We start from the raw sequence: 16,330 nt of genomic DNA, 5'->3' as shown, positions 1-16,330 counted from the left end.
TAGTTATGTTTTTCTTAATGTAAACGTATTCTCTTTAATTGTCAAAAATATGATTTAAGAAAACCATCTTCTGTTTTCAGAGCTTGCCTTTCAGGCAGGGTACTTTAGATGGATCTTTCACGTGTTCTACAAGAAGCCCAGCCTATCGTCCAGATTATCACTCAGGTATGGCTCAGTACTTGGATTCAGTCACTGCATGTCCCTCCCATTTCCTCATAGCAAACACTTTGTGTTTACCATCTGTGAAAGTGAAAACATTAGCAGGTATTGGGACACGGCTCAGTGCTAGAGTGCTTACCTCTTGTGCTCACAGCCCTGGGTTCCCTCCTTATACTGTCCAAAAAAAGTTGAAAGCATTGTCAAAAGCAACATGACATTTTTCCATTAAAACATCATTTTAATAAGGTGTTTATGTATATGTATTTGGTCACTAAATAGTTTGGATGTAATGTTAGTCAAATACTAATCCTTGTGTGAAAGAGTTGTTTTGCAATCTGTTCTCCTTGTGTACTATCCCATTATAGAAAATAGTATAGCTTTGCTGTGTTTTGTCTCTGTTTTGCTATGTGCATGTAATACAAAGGATATTTGTTTGGTATTGATTTAAACAATACAGCTAACTTATGTCTGTTCTTGAAACAATTAAACCTGAACATTTATTTCTGCCCAAGTCTATTTCTCCTTCAGGGCAGGAACTATTAACCACATGTTTCTGTGTAGCACCTGCCACAGCCATGTGCTTGTGCATTCAAGGACTTTGCTATTCAGCCTGTAATCCACGACAGAAGTTAGCATTCTCTAGGTGACTCCTGTCCCTGGCCATCGGGCCTCTTATCTAACCCCTTCCTACAGTGTAGGCTTCTGACAGTATTCTGTCTGACTTGGAAAACTCAATCTGTCCATTCGTCTCTGAACATTGTGACTCAGGAAGACTATAGTGACCTTCCAGGCCTTTCACTCAGCATCACTCAAAATCTCATTTTGCCACACATGTGGGAGTAAAAGGACTACTGTAGAGCCTGCCTATGTGAGATGTTTTTGTAAGGATAAGCTATGATAAATATGAAATAAATATGCACATAATAATCATTATCATTTGGCTTTCTCAGGATTCTTTGTCAGCAAGATGAGATCTCCTCCCCTAAAAAGACGTTAGTATGATGCTCTTTTAGATGTGTGTTATATTAAGTGTGCGTTACTCAGGTGGGCGGTACTCCACCCCGGGCATTAGATTTCCCCTCAGGCTGCTCAGTGGCCTCCAAATAGTATGTGTCAAGAATTTCAATGGTAAAAGAACTGAGAAAGTAACTCTTTAGTCGTTATTGAAAAGGCCTTTTGGTAACAAAGAAATCTGGTGTGATAGATCATAATTAAATCTACAAAAAGATGATTATGAAATTAATAAAATCCAATCATTAATACTTCCATTTGAGTCGTGCTATATTTGCTTGTTATTTTATATGCTAGTTTACCATTGGATAAAATCATTCCATTGTGTTTTAAATGATTGCTTTATAGTAAACAATTGTATAGAAAATTAGACTTAAATCCCCTTGACTAAAACCCAAATATTACCTAATGCCATTCTCTTTGGCCTCTTGTGATTTTTCTCTCTATATATATTCGTACACATTATATAACTTGACACATAAAATCTTTGTAACTTAAAGTTTGTTCACAAGCTCTCTCTTATATTTATTGTTTTCTGTTAATTTTTAATCTGTGGCTTTTTATGCACAGCCATAGTCCCTTATGTGTAGTTTCAAACTTCACAAAGCTCTAAAAAACTGTTTTTTAGACTTGATCAGAAAAAACAAAAACAAAACAAAACAAAAAACAAACAATGTGAAGTAGCATGGAGAGGTTTCTGTTTGACCACACTTATTCCCTTTTTCCTGTAAATATGAGTGCAGAGTTGTTTTGCTGCATGTGCAGGGTTTTTATAGAGTGCTGCTCCAGATGATACTGGCCAGTGGCGTACAGAGTAGCAGGTCATCTGGCTGAGATCCCCCTCTGTAACTCTGCAGTACTATTGGAACCCGGGCTATGTGACTTGGGTGATGTCCAGTGCCTTAGTCTGCGTCACTACTGTGTTCCCTAGGGCTTAAGTCCACTACTCCTTTGTTAGTTGTTAATCATACTTCTTAAAAGCATTCATATAGTTTTTCTCTTTAATTTTAATTGAACCTTAATCCTGACAAAGATGTAGTTGAGATCACCCCACATCCTCATGTTCTTGAGTGTAGCAATATTTCACCAGGTTCTTGTCTTTCTAATTAGTCACAGATTGTTGAGAGTACACTTTCCCTGTGTTTATCATCATACCCAAGTTGATTCTCGTGCCAAAAGTTCTTCACTAAAGCTTATCTCCCACTTGAATTTATGACCTTTCTTTCTTTTTAAAGATATTGGACATTTATTTATTTATTTATTTATTTATTTAATGTAAGTACACTGTAGCTGTCCTCACATACTCCAGAAGAGGGCGTCAGATTTCGTTACAGATGGTTGTGAACCACCATGTGGTTGCTGGGATTTGAACTCGGGACCTTCGGAAGAGCAGTCGGTGCTCTTAACCGCTGAGCCATCTCACCAGCCCAATTTATGACCTTTTTAAGAAAGTAAAAATGTTTTGTAATATTTTGTATACATGAGACAACTACCAGTAGATTGACACATACTGATGAAGAGTTCGACGCTATCCTTAGATTGATTCTCTGTGACTGTCTACAGCTGGAATCAGGATTCAAATCTGTCTGCTTAGCTAAGTGCTTCTCCGCCTTCTTCACTCTGACCCTTTAACACAACAGTTCCTACAGTTCCTCGGGTTGTGCTGACCTCCACCTTTAAGATTATTTTCATTGTTACTTTGTTTTTGCTACTGTTAGGAATTGTAATGTAACTACCTGATACATAGACTATCTGATAGGCCACCCCAAAGGGGTCCCATCCCACAGGTTGAGAACTGATCTCTCAGATTTCATCTAGTTATTGATTAAACAAGTTTATGACATACCATAGACTTTACAAACAGAATTTTACATCTAATGTGCATACACAGGGCCTGTGGTTTGATCCCCAGCACCAAACAAAAACAGAGCTACTTTTTACCATGTACTTTAGAAACCTTTTCCTTTGCCATCCCCATTCCAATTCATTACAGACGCTGCACAGTTTTGTCTCTGCTGTTTGCTTTGACCTTGAGCACCACTCTGCTGATGGGGCTGATGTGAGTCTCTTGGTTCCTGCCATAGTCTTCTAATCGGGGCACTGCTGGTGTTGGCTGCTGCTTGCTGCTTTGCCCTACTCTTGTCTTCCAAGAGGAAATGAAAATGGGAAAGTCCAGATTGTAGAATCTATTGGACCTAACTCTGAATAATGCCATGCAAAACTGCTTCTCAAGTCTGCTCGAGATTAAACTATTGTAAGGAAGTTCTGTCCAAACTGTTTACAAAGCATAAATGCAGCACTTTCCTTTAAGAGCCAGGCTTATCAAGAACACAATGGAAGAAATCTAAAGTGTTTTAATCCCAAAGAGCCACAAAAAAAGATTGAGATGAAAAGAATTTTCTAATCCTTTAAGTGCATCAATATCTTTAGAGCATAGGTTAGGTTAGGAAGCTAACATGTAGTGGGTTACGTTTATGTAGTGTGCTGTAGTAACGTGTGTCACTGCGGTAATGAATCAGTCCCAGTGATAAGAGGGGAGCAGTGGGTTCCTGCCGCAGTGCATGATTACCTGACACACTATTCTTTATCTTTTAGAAGGAGCTTGAGGGGAGGTGAGCAGACATCCTCTAAATAGTGGAGTCCATTGTTCTTAGTAGTTTACTATGTTCATGAAAGTACTGCCTGTTTCTGCTGAAAACTTGGAGAAAAAAGCACTCAGTCATTTCATCCTTAGAACATAACCACAATTACGTTTTCAGGGTATTCTAGGTTTGTATGTATCATGTATGAGCACATGATAAATTACCTTGTTTCTGGCTTCCTAGCTCTAATTTCTTAGTGATGACAAAATACTTAAATTTTACTAATAACAAAAGATTTGCAGCCTCTTACTAGTCCCTTACTCCCGCCAGCAGTTAGAGGCTTGCTCAGTGATGTCATTGGCTGGGGATAGAACCACCGGACGGAGCCAATGCTTTCCCCAGCCCTGTAGAGCTGAAGCCTTGCTCTCGTGCTCTAGGAAGGCTGTGCTGACTTATCTCAGATTTCACATCGGTCAGGATAATTTGTATTTTTTAACAGATTTCCTCCTCAAATACATGTTTTTAGTTAGATCGTTTAGCAAGCAGTGTGAAAGCCAGTTATTTCTACTGTTACGTCTCTGCATTTAGCAACCATTGTTTTCTGGGTTTCTTACTGAGACTCCTGTTCAGTAGCTTCATGTATCTATCCTTATAGTAACAATAATCACATATGTTAAGCCCACATATTTACTATAGAGGAAGAAAGTTCTAATTCATTTTGAAAATGAATTTACTGACTCTGTCAGCCTAGTTACTGCGCTGACTAGTGAATCATTTGACTCTAGCCGTGCTGTGGGTTGCTTCTTCTCCCCCTTATGTTTACCCCAAATCTGTTTCATGCTTTGCTTAAGGAGCCTTCTTTTTGAAGGGTGTTTTATTTGGATAGAGTACTAAAAGACAAGTGTATGCATGCATATGTGTGTGCGTGTGTTGAGACAATCATACTGCAGCCAAAGCTGGCCTTAAACTTGTGATTGTCCTGCCTCAGCTTCTCAAGTCCTGGGATTACAGGTGTGTATCACCATACCCATGCTAAGTACTTTCATAACACGAATGCATACTGTTGTGCAAAGTCCTGTGTTAATGTTCTTTGAAAGGAGAGCTTCAGAATATTGTTAGTTAAGACAAGTTCTGGGAATAGAGAGTTACCACTTTTACTTAGTCCACTGACGTGCCAAGGAGTTTGATAGCCTAATGTCGGAAGTTATTTTGTGGGAGCTGGTTTAACATATCTGGTCCTCCTGATAGAGAAAGGAAGGCATAGAAGTTACTCTACTCCTAGCTGTCATTCCAGTTTAGAATCTAGAGTTCATAAAGTTAAAATAATAAATGATCCTCAGTCTGACTATAGTAGCAACCACTGGATTATTGATGATCTATGTTACGATTGTGGCTTTAAGAAACTGAAGGTTGTACTAGAACCAGAGGTCTACAGTGGGTCGTTCCTGCCATAAGCCAGCCGGTGTGAGCAGCAGTTTGAGAGATTCTCTAATGCTAATTACAAGGAGGGAGTGACACCAGCGGCTTGTTAAGCGATAACTGTTGTTCATTTGAATTACAATCTCCTTGGCCCTCCACTTGCTTTCTCACTGGTCTGGCCTACCTTCTTTCAGGCCCAGGCCTGGGAGTGCTTGCAAGATATAGTTGGGGTAAAATGTTGACTTTTGGTGGACACCACGGAGTCACATTGATGCAGATAAGGCACATGGCTGTGGCAGGCTTCAGCTCCTTCATCAATTTTCAGGTTAGTATGGCTGAATCGATTATAGTTTGTAGACGTTCCCTTACTGCAGATTTATTGGCAGTTGAGACTGGGATCTTTTCCATGAGAGGCATGGTGATATGCTACGTTACTTTGGAATGCAATGATGGAACATGGTTGCAATCATAAAGAGGCCTAGATCTAGTTATTTGTTCAACTTACTGAAACTTTCATTTTCTTTTAGATAACCCTTCCTCAGACAGTTTCCTTGGCTCAGGTGACGTAAGAACCTTTGGTCAAAGTGCAAATGGACAATGGAGAAATTCCACTCCAGCGTCAGGCTCAGCGCCACAAAAACCAAGAAATAGCCGAAGTCTTTGCCTCGAAACCCGGAAGACCTCAAGGTTAGGTTTGGTCTACCTACTTCTCAAACCCTTCCTCAGGTACTGGGGAACGGCTACAACATAGGTGCTACATTAGAATTCTCAATGAGAACCATTTCAGGGCTTTAAGCCATCGCAAAATTTGCAAATCCATTTCCTTTGGGCTGAATTGAGTGATAGCAACCCCCATGAACTGCCAACAACCCACTCTGCCCCTCAGGGCCCTAGCATTTATATACCCTATGGAGACTTCCCAGGATTCCACACATCACACAATTGCAGAAACCATCTGCAGCTGGCAAAACCATGCCTCTGCTAGAGCACGAGGCAAACCATGGTCAGCTGCTGCGAAGCAGCCCCGGATCCCACACCTGAGGTTTAAAACGAAAGCACTTTCTTCTATTTCTGTGGTTTTTAAAGAAACTGAAATTGCAGAAATGTCACTACACTTGTGGACACTGGGAGTTGAACCCAGGTCCCTGGAAGAGCAGCCAGTGCCCCTCACCACTAGCCACCTCTCCAGCCCTGCTTTTGTTATTTCTGAGAAGTAAAAGTCATCACTGTAACTTTCCTTACACACTTCTTTTCAGTGGATTATCAAACACCTTTGTGGGCAAGTCCAATCACCACTGCCACATGTCTGCGTATGAAAAGTCATTTCCCATTAAGCCTGCCCCAAGTCCATCCTGGAGTGGGTCATGTCGTCGGAGTCTTTTAAGCCCTAAGAAAACTCAGAGGCGACATTTCAGCACAGCAGAAGAGGTAAGGAAAAGCTGCAGCCAGAGACGCCAAGGAGACGGCCTGTCACGCTCTCCGCTGCGTGCTCCTAAACCATTGTACTTACCTAGTCCGCTCTGGTCTCCCCATCGTGACTCTTTATAAAGTTTTGTTCTAAGTTCCCAAGGACTGGGAAAACATTCTTTTTCCTACTGCTTTCTGCTCCTGCTGTCTCACCACCTGCTGAACCGTTCTTGTCTTCAGTAAAGCCATGAGCTTCACTCAGCAGGTTTTGTTTTAATAAATTTGATTTGTTAGAATATCTCTTACTAGCTACAGTTTTCATCAATTATAAAAACAAACTATACAATAAAAAGAAATTATTTTTAGAAAGCCAGCGAGGGGCTATGGAAATAGTTTGGTCAGTGAAGTGCTTTCCATCAAAGACAGGGCTGTAGGCCAGTTCCCAGCATCCACATCCAAAGCTAGGCAAGGTGCTTTCTGCTCAGAATCCCCGCGCTTGGGAGGCAGAGACCGCCAGGTGTCAGGCGGGGCGGGGCCTTCGCGGCTCACTGGTCCAGTCTCCCTGGGGACTTTCAGGCCAGTGAGGCCCTGTTTCAAAAAGAGCTTCTCAAGGGACAGCACCCACGGCTCCACACGTGTGTTTGCACGTTTACACATGCACGTGCAGATTGGTTTTGTGAGTGAGTTAAGTGTGCTTGCTTTTCCTTAGGAGTAGGATCGTAGAGGTCATGGACGTTCTCAGAGGAGGCTGTTGTGCTGCCGCTTGACTTGCTCTTTTCTCTCCGTAACCGACAGGATGAGACTGAGATAGTGGACAGTTGGCACAGCAGGAAGCGTGCATCTGTTCAGTTGCATCTTAACTCGGTATCTTGGTAATTGTAGCTGTTTGCTGTAGAGATTGTGTTTTAATGTGCTCTTTCTATTAGTATATTAAATAATTGAATAATTCTTTTGACCTCGTACAATAGGTAAAGGTGAGTTTATATTCATACCTTACAAATGAGAGAAGAAAGTCACCTGGCTAGTAAATGGTACAGCAGGTCTATTAATATTGCAGAAGTCAGTCCCATGAGGTTATTAATAGACTTACCCTGTGTGTGATGAGCCTGGGTGTAGCTGCAGGAGCATAAGAACACTGTAACAGTCATCACGCCAGTGTTCACCCTCAGAACACCTCCTCATCGCAGGGAGCGTCGCTCGTTTTAGAAGCTGCACACCATTAATCGTCCCAAACACTCCCTCGTTGACCAAGCTGCTTGAAACCAAAGTTAACCTTTTTTAAGTATTCTTCCTATGTGATAGTTTCTGTTCTATATTAGTATGTTTTCACTGTACATAAGAATGAGATTCACTGTAACATTTTTATACATGCGTATAAGTATATGATCATACAAGCTCCTAGTGACCCTCTCTTGCCTGGGTCCTTTTCCTCTGTCAAATTAGCCTGTTGTCCTTTCCTTCCCTTTCCTTTCCCTTCCTTTTTTTTTTTTTTTTTTTTTTGTTTTTTGTTCCTTTTTTTTTTGTTTTTTTTTTTTTTTTTTAGACAAGGCCCCACTGTGTACCCTGGCCTGCCTTACCACTGTGTAGCCCAGAATGCGCTTTATTTGTAGCAGTCCTCCTGTCTCAGACCACAAAGTAGTGGGACTGCAGGCATAAACCACCATACCCACCCCTACTCCATATCTAAAGTCTACATGTGAGATAAAAGATGATATTTGTATTTCTGAATCTGCTTTATTTCCCATGATGATCTCCAGTTCTGTTCATTTTTCTGCAAGCAGCTGATCACAAGTTATAGTTGAATAACAAGTCCTGTGTGTGTCTATGTATCCGTATATCATATTTTCTTTATCTGTTACTCTATTCATGGAAACTAGGTGGATGTGTTAACTTGGCTATTATGAGTTTTGCTGCTATGAGCATGGTAATGCAGATTCCTTTCTTTAAATGTCTTATTTTATTTTTATTTCATGCCTACAAGTAGTCTACTTGCACTATGTGCAAGCCTGGTGCCTGAGGAGTCCAGGAAAGGGAATCTTAATTCCCTGGAGCTAGAGTTACAGATGGTTATGAGCCACCATGTGGGTGCTGGGAATTGAACCCAAGTTCTCTGGAAGAGCAGATAGTGTTCCTAACCACTGAGTCATCTCCCCAGCCCTAAATTTCATTGTGTGCTGATTGTCGTCCCCCCTCCCCCCCCCCACACACACACTTGGTATATACCCAGAGGTAATATAACAGAATCATATATTATTTCTATTTTTAGTTTTGTTGAGAAATCCCCAGTAGGAATTCCCTCTAACAGCACATAAAGGGTCTTTTCCCGCCCCATTCTCACTGCTCTTGTTTGTTTTCTGATGATGTGCTTCTACTGGAGTGAGACGGAATCTCAGAGCAGTTTTGATTTGCATTTCTCTGATGGTTAAACATTTTATGTATTTATTATTGTTCTTTTGAAAACTCATCAGTTCATTTGCCCGGTTTATAATTGGATCATTCATTCTTTCTGAGTTGTTTTGGAGGATTATACTGTTTTTGCAGTACTGGGAGTCACGTCCAGGGCCTCAAGCCACTGGGCTATGTTTCCAGCCCAGTTTTTTAATTCAGAATTCCTCTGGTATTGTCAATCTTTCATATTGTGCGATCAGTTTTGGGTTGATTTTGTATGGTGTGAGAAGTAGGGACCGAGTTTCACTCTGCTACATGTGGACCTTAGGTTGTTCCAGAACTGTTTGTTAAAACTGACTTTTCTTTAGCATGTTTTGTTTTGGTTTTGGTTTTGTTTGGTCACCTCTGCTGAGAATCGAATGGCTGAAAACTGTGGGGTTACTTCTGAATCGCCTCTTCTGTTGGCCTGTGTCTGGTTTTTTGGAAGTAGCATGCTGGTTTTGTTCATATGGCTTTAGTGTAATTTTACAACAGAATTTATACTACTTTGTCTATTTAGTCTTTTTCATGTTTACATATGAATTTTAGGTCAGTCGGTTGGTTTGTCCATTTGCCTCCTTTCCTTTAAGCTTTTGAAACATGGAACTCAGGCTGCATAGCCAAAGATGACCTTGAACTCCTGGTTTTCTTGCCTCCATATCCAGGAGCTGGGATGGTAGGTATGTGCCACCATACCCAGTTTAGTGTTGGGTGTCTTTTTCTTTTTTTCTATGTCTGTGAAGAATGCCAGTGGCATTTTGATGGCGTTTTCATTTTCTTTATAGATCACTTTCAGTAAGAGTTAATTTTACAATATTAATTCTGCTGATCCACGAACATTGGAGTTGTTGCTGTTTTCTGTGTCTTCCCTTTCTTTAGTGTTGTATAGTTCTCACTGAAGAAGTCTCGCCTGATTGGTTAGATTTATCCCTCCGTGTTGTTCTGCGTTTGCCCTCCCCTAGGCACCCATTTGTGAGTGTGAAGCTGCTGTGGAGAGAATCCTTTTCCCAAACCTGTTTATTTTGTTCTGTTTTGGTTTTACTTTTTGTTGTCAGCTCTTTTCAGTTTATTGCATGAAAGAATTACCAGATTAAAAGCCGGAGAGATGGCTCAGCCGTTAAAGGTCAGGCTTACAACCAAAAGTATAAAAGCAGACCCCAGATGGTTACATTTTACAAGCTGTGAGGGTGTATAAACTTATAGCAGGGACAGAAGGAAAATTCTACTCATTGCAAGGAAATCCTCAGTTAAACTTGAGAGAGCAGCCACTTAGATCCTAGCGCTTTCAGCGGAGCCTCCTTAGCCCAGTCTCTGAGGAACTGGAGTACATCCTGTGCTGGTCACCCAGCAGCTGAATCACTTCTCCATGCTCTCCATGCTCAGGTACACCGCCACCGCCACCGCCACCGCAGGCAGGTTTCCCCCCGAGTCATCAGCCATCCCTGACAGCACCGGCTCTTCCTGCTGTTTCTCTGTGAATTCTTAGAAGGAAGCAGGCCAACACCCTTCCAGGCATCAACAAGGGAAGAGCCTGGGGAGCAGACAGACATAGGAGTCATGTCCTGGGTGGCTCTGGGAGAAGCTGTTGGGGGAAATAACTGTGTTTAGTTTGTATCTTGCTACTTTGTTGAAAGTACTTACCAACCCTCAAAGTCTGTTAATGGAGTCTTTATGGTCTTTTAAGTATAGGATCCTATCATCAGCAAGTGGGGGTAATTGGTGACTTCCTTCTTTCCTATTTGTTTTTCTTTTTTTTTTAAGATTTATTTATTATTTATTATTATATGTCAGTACACTGTAGCTGCCTTCAGATGCACCAGAAGAGGGTGTCAGATCTCATTACAGATGGTTGTGAGCCACCATGTGCTTGCTGAGATTTGAACTCAGGACCTTCGGAAGAGCAGTCGGTGCTCTTAACCACTGAACCATCTCAACAGCCCCTTTTTTCCTATCTGTAATGCTTTTTTTTCTTTTCTTCTTCTTGTCTTACTGCTCTACTAGAAATCAGTAAGAGTGAGAACCCTTGTTTTGTTCCTGAGTTTAGAAAAAACACCTTTCATTTTCCCCCCATTCAACATATCCCATAAATACTATAGGGTATTTATACACTCTTTTTGTTTTCTTACTTTTTACTTTTTATTGATTCTTTGTGAACATCACATTATGTATCCTGGTCCCACTCATCTCCCTATCCCCTCATACCTGCCCTCTACACTTGCTACCTCCTCTGCAACAGGAAAAAAAAAATCTCCTTGTGAGCTGCAGTGTATCACACTGTATCCACAGAATTCCCTTTTGTCCACACTTCTTTGCTTGCAAATGTTCATTGCAGTGATATGTTGATCTGGTACAAGGCCTCTGGCTTCTGCTACTCACTGGGACTCCTCAGATCCCCTGTTGTTGCCATGGAGATCCTGCAGTTTTTGGATCTGTAGGATCAGCACTGCAGTAGTTCGTTGATGGGGTTGGACCAATTGAAAGCTCTGGATCTGGACCTGAGAGGTATCGGAGATGGTCAGCCCACCAGCTCTCATGCTCTCGTGCCTCCAGGAACAGCTCACCTATGACCCCCACAACCAGAGCCTGCTGCCAAGGCAAGGTGCTGCAGCCAGTGAAGGATATGGCCAGTTCTCCCGCTCTCAAAATCCTGGAACCAACTTTACCTTCTGCCACAGATGGTGAGGGAGGAAAGGAGGGCATCTCTCCCTCCTCTGCACCACTATCTAGCAGACAAGAGGCAGGGCTGACTCCCACTCTGGCCCTTGTGGAGCCGGCTCACCTGCAACCCACACAGGCAGCTGGCTATGGGTGGAGTCGGCTCTCCTGCTGTCATGTCTCTAGGGCCAGCTATCCTACAGTGCCCAGGTGAGGAGCAGGACAAGATTTGCACAGCCCTCAGACATCAACATGTCCCCATGGTGGCCCAAACCAGGGACATCTGCCTAGCCTTTGGTGGTAACAGACCTCTGCTGCTGCAGGGCCACCAACCCAGACAGGTCCCCCAGTGTCAGCACAGCCCAGGAACCCACCCATCATAGGTCATAGGTGGCATCACCAGCTACTCACATCAAGCTGTTTCTCACTACCCTCAAGTCTCCAGTTCTTCCTCTCTTCATTGTGCCCATATCGTTCTGTTTCTCTGTCTCTTCCATTTCTCCAGCCCTTACTTGCTCCTCTTAGTGGCATCTGTGGTCTCTGAGTGTCTGGGGGTCGATTCAGGAGTGATTATGGTGCTGGGCAGGGCTCATCTTAAGCATGATCTGTCCTGTCCTCCCCCCAGGCCTGGGGGTGGCAGACTGGTGTTCATCACAGGCTAGCTTCCTATCTGGACTCCTTGACATCAGTCTGTGGTGGTCATTTCTGGCTCATTCCTCTACTGGCCCACCCAAGTGGCCATCTGTCTAGGCTCATTCCCACCTGGGGCCCGTGGCCCCTGGCAGTGTTCTCCTAGTCTCTGGCTTGCTTCCTGTCCAGGCCCTTGGTGCCAGTTTGGTGGCTGTCCCAGGGTCTGTGTTTTCAGGGAGTATTAAGCGTCTAATCATTCAGATGTCCACAGGTCAGAACCCTGAACACAGACATGGCCCTGTCCTATCTGCCACCTACTGACACACACGGGACACAGCAGCCACACCTGCATCACCTCTAGGCTTTATGGTATGCGGCATCTTACCTTCAAGGCTTTGAACTTGAAGGGCATTGAGCTCTGTCAGACTTGCGTTTGCAGCTGTGGGGACGATAGTGAGATACTACGTCTTGCTTTCTGCTTGTGAGTGATTGTGTTCCCTGACATGTGTGTCAGCCTTGCATCACTGGAGTAAAACCATGGTCTACACTGTTCCTATTGTGTTGAGTTTTCTTTGGAACTTATTTAGGATTTTTACATCTATGTTCATCAAAGGATTTGGTTTATTTTCACTAAAGGTAGGTGGATCTTAGTGAGTTCAAGATTAGGCTCATCTACAAAGCAAGTTCAGGAAAGCCAGGGCTCTTTCACACAGAGAAATCCTATCTCAAGAAACAAAACAAAATAGAAAAAAAATTTTGGTTTATCATTTTCTTATTGTGTCCTTATCCAGTTGTCTCAGGGTAGTACTGGCTCTATAGAATGAGTTTGAAAGGTTGCTTTCCTATTTGTGGAATAGTTTGAAGAGCATTGGTATTGGTTCTTAAGTCTGGAAGGATTCTTGGTCAATGTCTGGTCCTGGTTTTCTATGTCAGGAGACTTTGATTAGTGCTTCAGTATCATTATTGATCTGTCTAGGTTATTGTTGTACTGCATTCAATTTTGTTAGGTCATATAAATATCTAAAAATATATACATTCCTTCTGGATTTTTCCAGTTTATTGGAATGCATACATGTTTTGAAAATTTTGCTCTTTTTTTTCTTTTTGTGTATTTTGTCTTGTTTTTAGAGACAAGGTTTCTCTGTATAGCCCTGGCTGTTCTGTAACCACGCTGCCCTCAAACTCAGAGGTCCACCTGCCTCTGCCTCCTGAGCTAGGACTGAAGGTGTGCACCACCACTGCCCACTGGAAATAGTGTTCTCTTTCTCTCCCTCTCTTCAGTGACATCCAACTGTAGTCATTCTGCGTGCGCACAACAATTCTGATTTTCCTTTAGGTCGCTGTGGGGCTGTGCTGTCTCCATGGCAGCCCTTACTCCCTGACGTGGGATCTCCCAGGTGAACTCACAAGTCACCCGCACACCCAGTCTGCCTAGCTAGATTGCTCCAGGAATTCCATCTCCACCTTGTGAACACTGGAGTTCTAGGCAGGCTGCCGTCTATTCCCCAATGGCGTTTAGCTGGTCCTGGGGAGCCAGAGCCCATCCTCGGCTCTGTCTGCTCTCAGCCTAGAACGGATCTCTTTATGGTTTTATTTGGGAGGAGCAGCCTTTTCTTGGAGGCTCATCCTCATATCACCCAGAAGGGAAAAATCAAGCTGCCAAGACAGCAGCGACACAGAAGCAAAACAAAGACAAGAAACAGTGAAGGACAGTCACTAGGCCACGGACATAGGGAGGGAGGGAGGGAGGGAGGGAGGGAGGGAGGCAGCAGCAGTGTAGAATACACTGGGAACTTAAAAGTTAGTAAAGGTAAACATGAGAAAAACTGAAGAGTTAAAACAAAGGAGTCTAGGAAAGAAAAAAGGAAGAAAGAAGCAAGGGTACAGGAAAAGAGTAATTTACAGAAAACAAAGACATTTAACATTTTCCTACTGTCGGGGGTCAGAGATAAGACTTGAGTCCTACTCTCTGGCCAGTAATTAAATCCTGCCGCTCCAGAACTTTATTCTACAGGATCCCGACCCCTTGGGACCTCTGTCCACCAAACGCTTGCTTAGTTTTTCCTTTTGTTTTAATCGTTTAGCTGTCAACTGTCAGGAGATTGGAGTGGTCATACTTCACAATTGAAATGTCTATGACAGTGCAGCAACAGTGAAAGGCTCGGGAAGGGAAACATTAGTGCCTGCTTACTTTCAGAATTGGTTACTTAGTTCATTCTGCTTTTACTAAGCCTTTACAATCACACAAAATGGTAGTGCTTCTATTGAATATGTCCTCTAATGCATTTTGTGAAAATGAGTGGCTGAGAAAAGCAAAGAAGCCGTGTCTGTTGGTGAGCCCAGCATGGCTGTGTGTAGAGTGGATGCTTGCACTTGCAGGAGGCCTTGTCTCCCTCCCTGTGACCTCCTTTTTTCTGCTCGTCCTTGATGTTAAGACTCCTGAGTGCACCAAGCACCTTCCTGTCTTAGGCTCGGTGTTTGTGTATACACAGCCTTCTACTCCCCATCTGCTTCCTCCCTTAGTTGAGGTTTCTGCTGAAAGGTCATCTTAGAGAGATTGTGCCTCTTCTTGCTCTTTGCCTCCATCACTTTTATCCCCCTTGTCCTTTAAGTTTCTTCATGCCATGAACAAGTTTTTGATTGACAGTCTTTGTAATAACTATAATATAAACTTCACAAAAGCTGGCAATTTATTTTATTCAGTTTGTGAGTCTCAAATGACTAGAGCACAGTAGATGTTCAGTTCAGTGAGTAAATTCTACAGATTATATGCTTTTTTTTTTTAAATACTAAATTGAGACTTAGAGAAAAATAAGTGAATGGTGGAGATAGAAGCCATCTTTAAAGAGTCCTTGCACCTGTGTAGAATAAGGAGCTGTTTGCAGGATACCTCTGATGGCAGTTGGCTGTATGCTTCTCTCCTCAGGACCTTTGTAATCAGCATCAGCACTCAAGGGGTTATTCAGCATTCTAATTTACAAGTCTTATTTTTGTACTCCTTATCATCTGAGTGATTAAATAATTGCTTCTGACTTTCTGGTTTCCTAGTCAATACCTTCTCAGCACTGTTAGCCCACCGTGGTTTTCCACAGCATGCTATCTCTGAAAGCTGAGTCTGCTTGTCATCTCCCACGCACAGTCATTAATGCATGATATTTCCCTATCTTCAGGACTGCTAGAGCTTTGGCAGAAAATCTGAGATCTACATGCCGATTTGAGAAGTGTGTTTAAGATCTTTTCTCTCTCTCCCTTACAGACAGTTCAAGAAGAAGAGAAGGAGATCTACAGACAGCTGCTGCAGATGGTCACAGGGAAGCAGTTCTGTGTAGCGAAACCCACCACACATTTTCCGTTACGCCTGTGAGTCACGAACGCATCTTTCGTATGAACGTAACTGTACAGTTTGCTACTTGATATTGAAACTGCACTCTTCTTTTACTAGGTCTCGGTGTCTTAGTTCCAATAAGAACTCTTTGAAAGACTCGCTGTTGAGAAACGGAAACTCTTGTGCATCTCATGTCATTGGTTCTGATACGTCATCCTCTGGATCTGCCAGCATTTTAACTGCACAGGAGCAGTTGTCCCACAGTGCACATTCCCTGTCATCTGGTACCCCAGATGTTGCCTTTGGATCCAAAGACTCTGATCCTCACCATCACCTCGCTGCACCTCATCAGCCAAATAGCTTACCAGCATCAAATACACAGTCCGAAGGTAAATAATACTAACAGCCAGGTAACTCTTCATTGGATCTGTTGTAGGCAAAACTGTAGTACATATAACTCAGTACATAATAGATTTTAATTGAATACATGTGATCCAGGTAGCTAAGCCGTGCTAACACCAAGCCCAGGTCAGATTCGTTCCTCTCTTCCCTCCTTTCTCTTCCCTCTCCCCCTCTCTTGCTCTTTAAAGGATGCTCCTTTCTCCTACGCACCCATGACTTGCTATACTATTTGATTTATTTCTAAAGGGCTCTTACTATGTATGTGCCCTGCCTGCTTGGCACTTGCTATGTGGTAGGCTGGCCTTGAACTCGT

At 42.7% G+C, this 16,330-nt stretch overlaps 1 protein-coding gene and 1 non-coding gene across 9 annotated transcripts in view; one reads left to right on the top strand and one right to left on the bottom strand.

Moving 5' to 3' along the window:
* The window catches only part of Senp1 (SUMO1/sentrin specific peptidase 1), a 54,826-nt gene that overhangs the window by 11,162 nt on the left and 27,334 nt on the right, over positions 1 to 16,330 (top strand). For 4 of the 8 annotated variants that reach the window (XM_006520884.4, XM_006520883.2, XM_030248526.1 and 1 more), the window contains exons 4-9: positions 81 to 165; positions 5,366 to 5,496; positions 5,699 to 5,858; positions 6,428 to 6,599; positions 15,547 to 15,650; positions 15,733 to 16,004. In XM_006520884.4, the coding sequence (XP_006520947.1) occupies positions 6,474 to 6,599; positions 15,547 to 15,650; positions 15,733 to 16,004 (502 nt within the window). In that variant the 5' untranslated portion in view covers positions 81 to 165; positions 5,366 to 5,496; positions 5,699 to 5,858; positions 6,428 to 6,473. The remainder of the gene's footprint in view (positions 1 to 80; positions 166 to 5,365; positions 5,497 to 5,698; positions 5,859 to 6,427; positions 6,600 to 15,546; positions 15,651 to 15,732; positions 16,005 to 16,330) is intronic. The other 4 variants (NM_144851.5, XM_006520882.4, NM_001379573.1 and 1 more) reach the window with 1 other exon arrangement.
* On the bottom strand, positions 12,528 to 12,654 carry Gm25668. Its single transcript, XR_003951697.1, has one exon. It is a non-coding gene; the product is annotated as a small nucleolar RNA SNORA17 (small nucleolar RNA).

The sequence above is a fragment of the Mus musculus genome, chromosome 15 (genome assembly GCF_000001635.26).
Source record: "Mus musculus strain C57BL/6J chromosome 15, GRCm38.p6 C57BL/6J".
Lineage (NCBI taxonomy): Eukaryota > Metazoa > Chordata > Mammalia > Rodentia > Muridae > Mus > Mus musculus.
The sequence above is the reverse complement of the archived record's forward strand: the minus strand, read 5'-3'. Positions and strand labels throughout refer to the sequence as shown.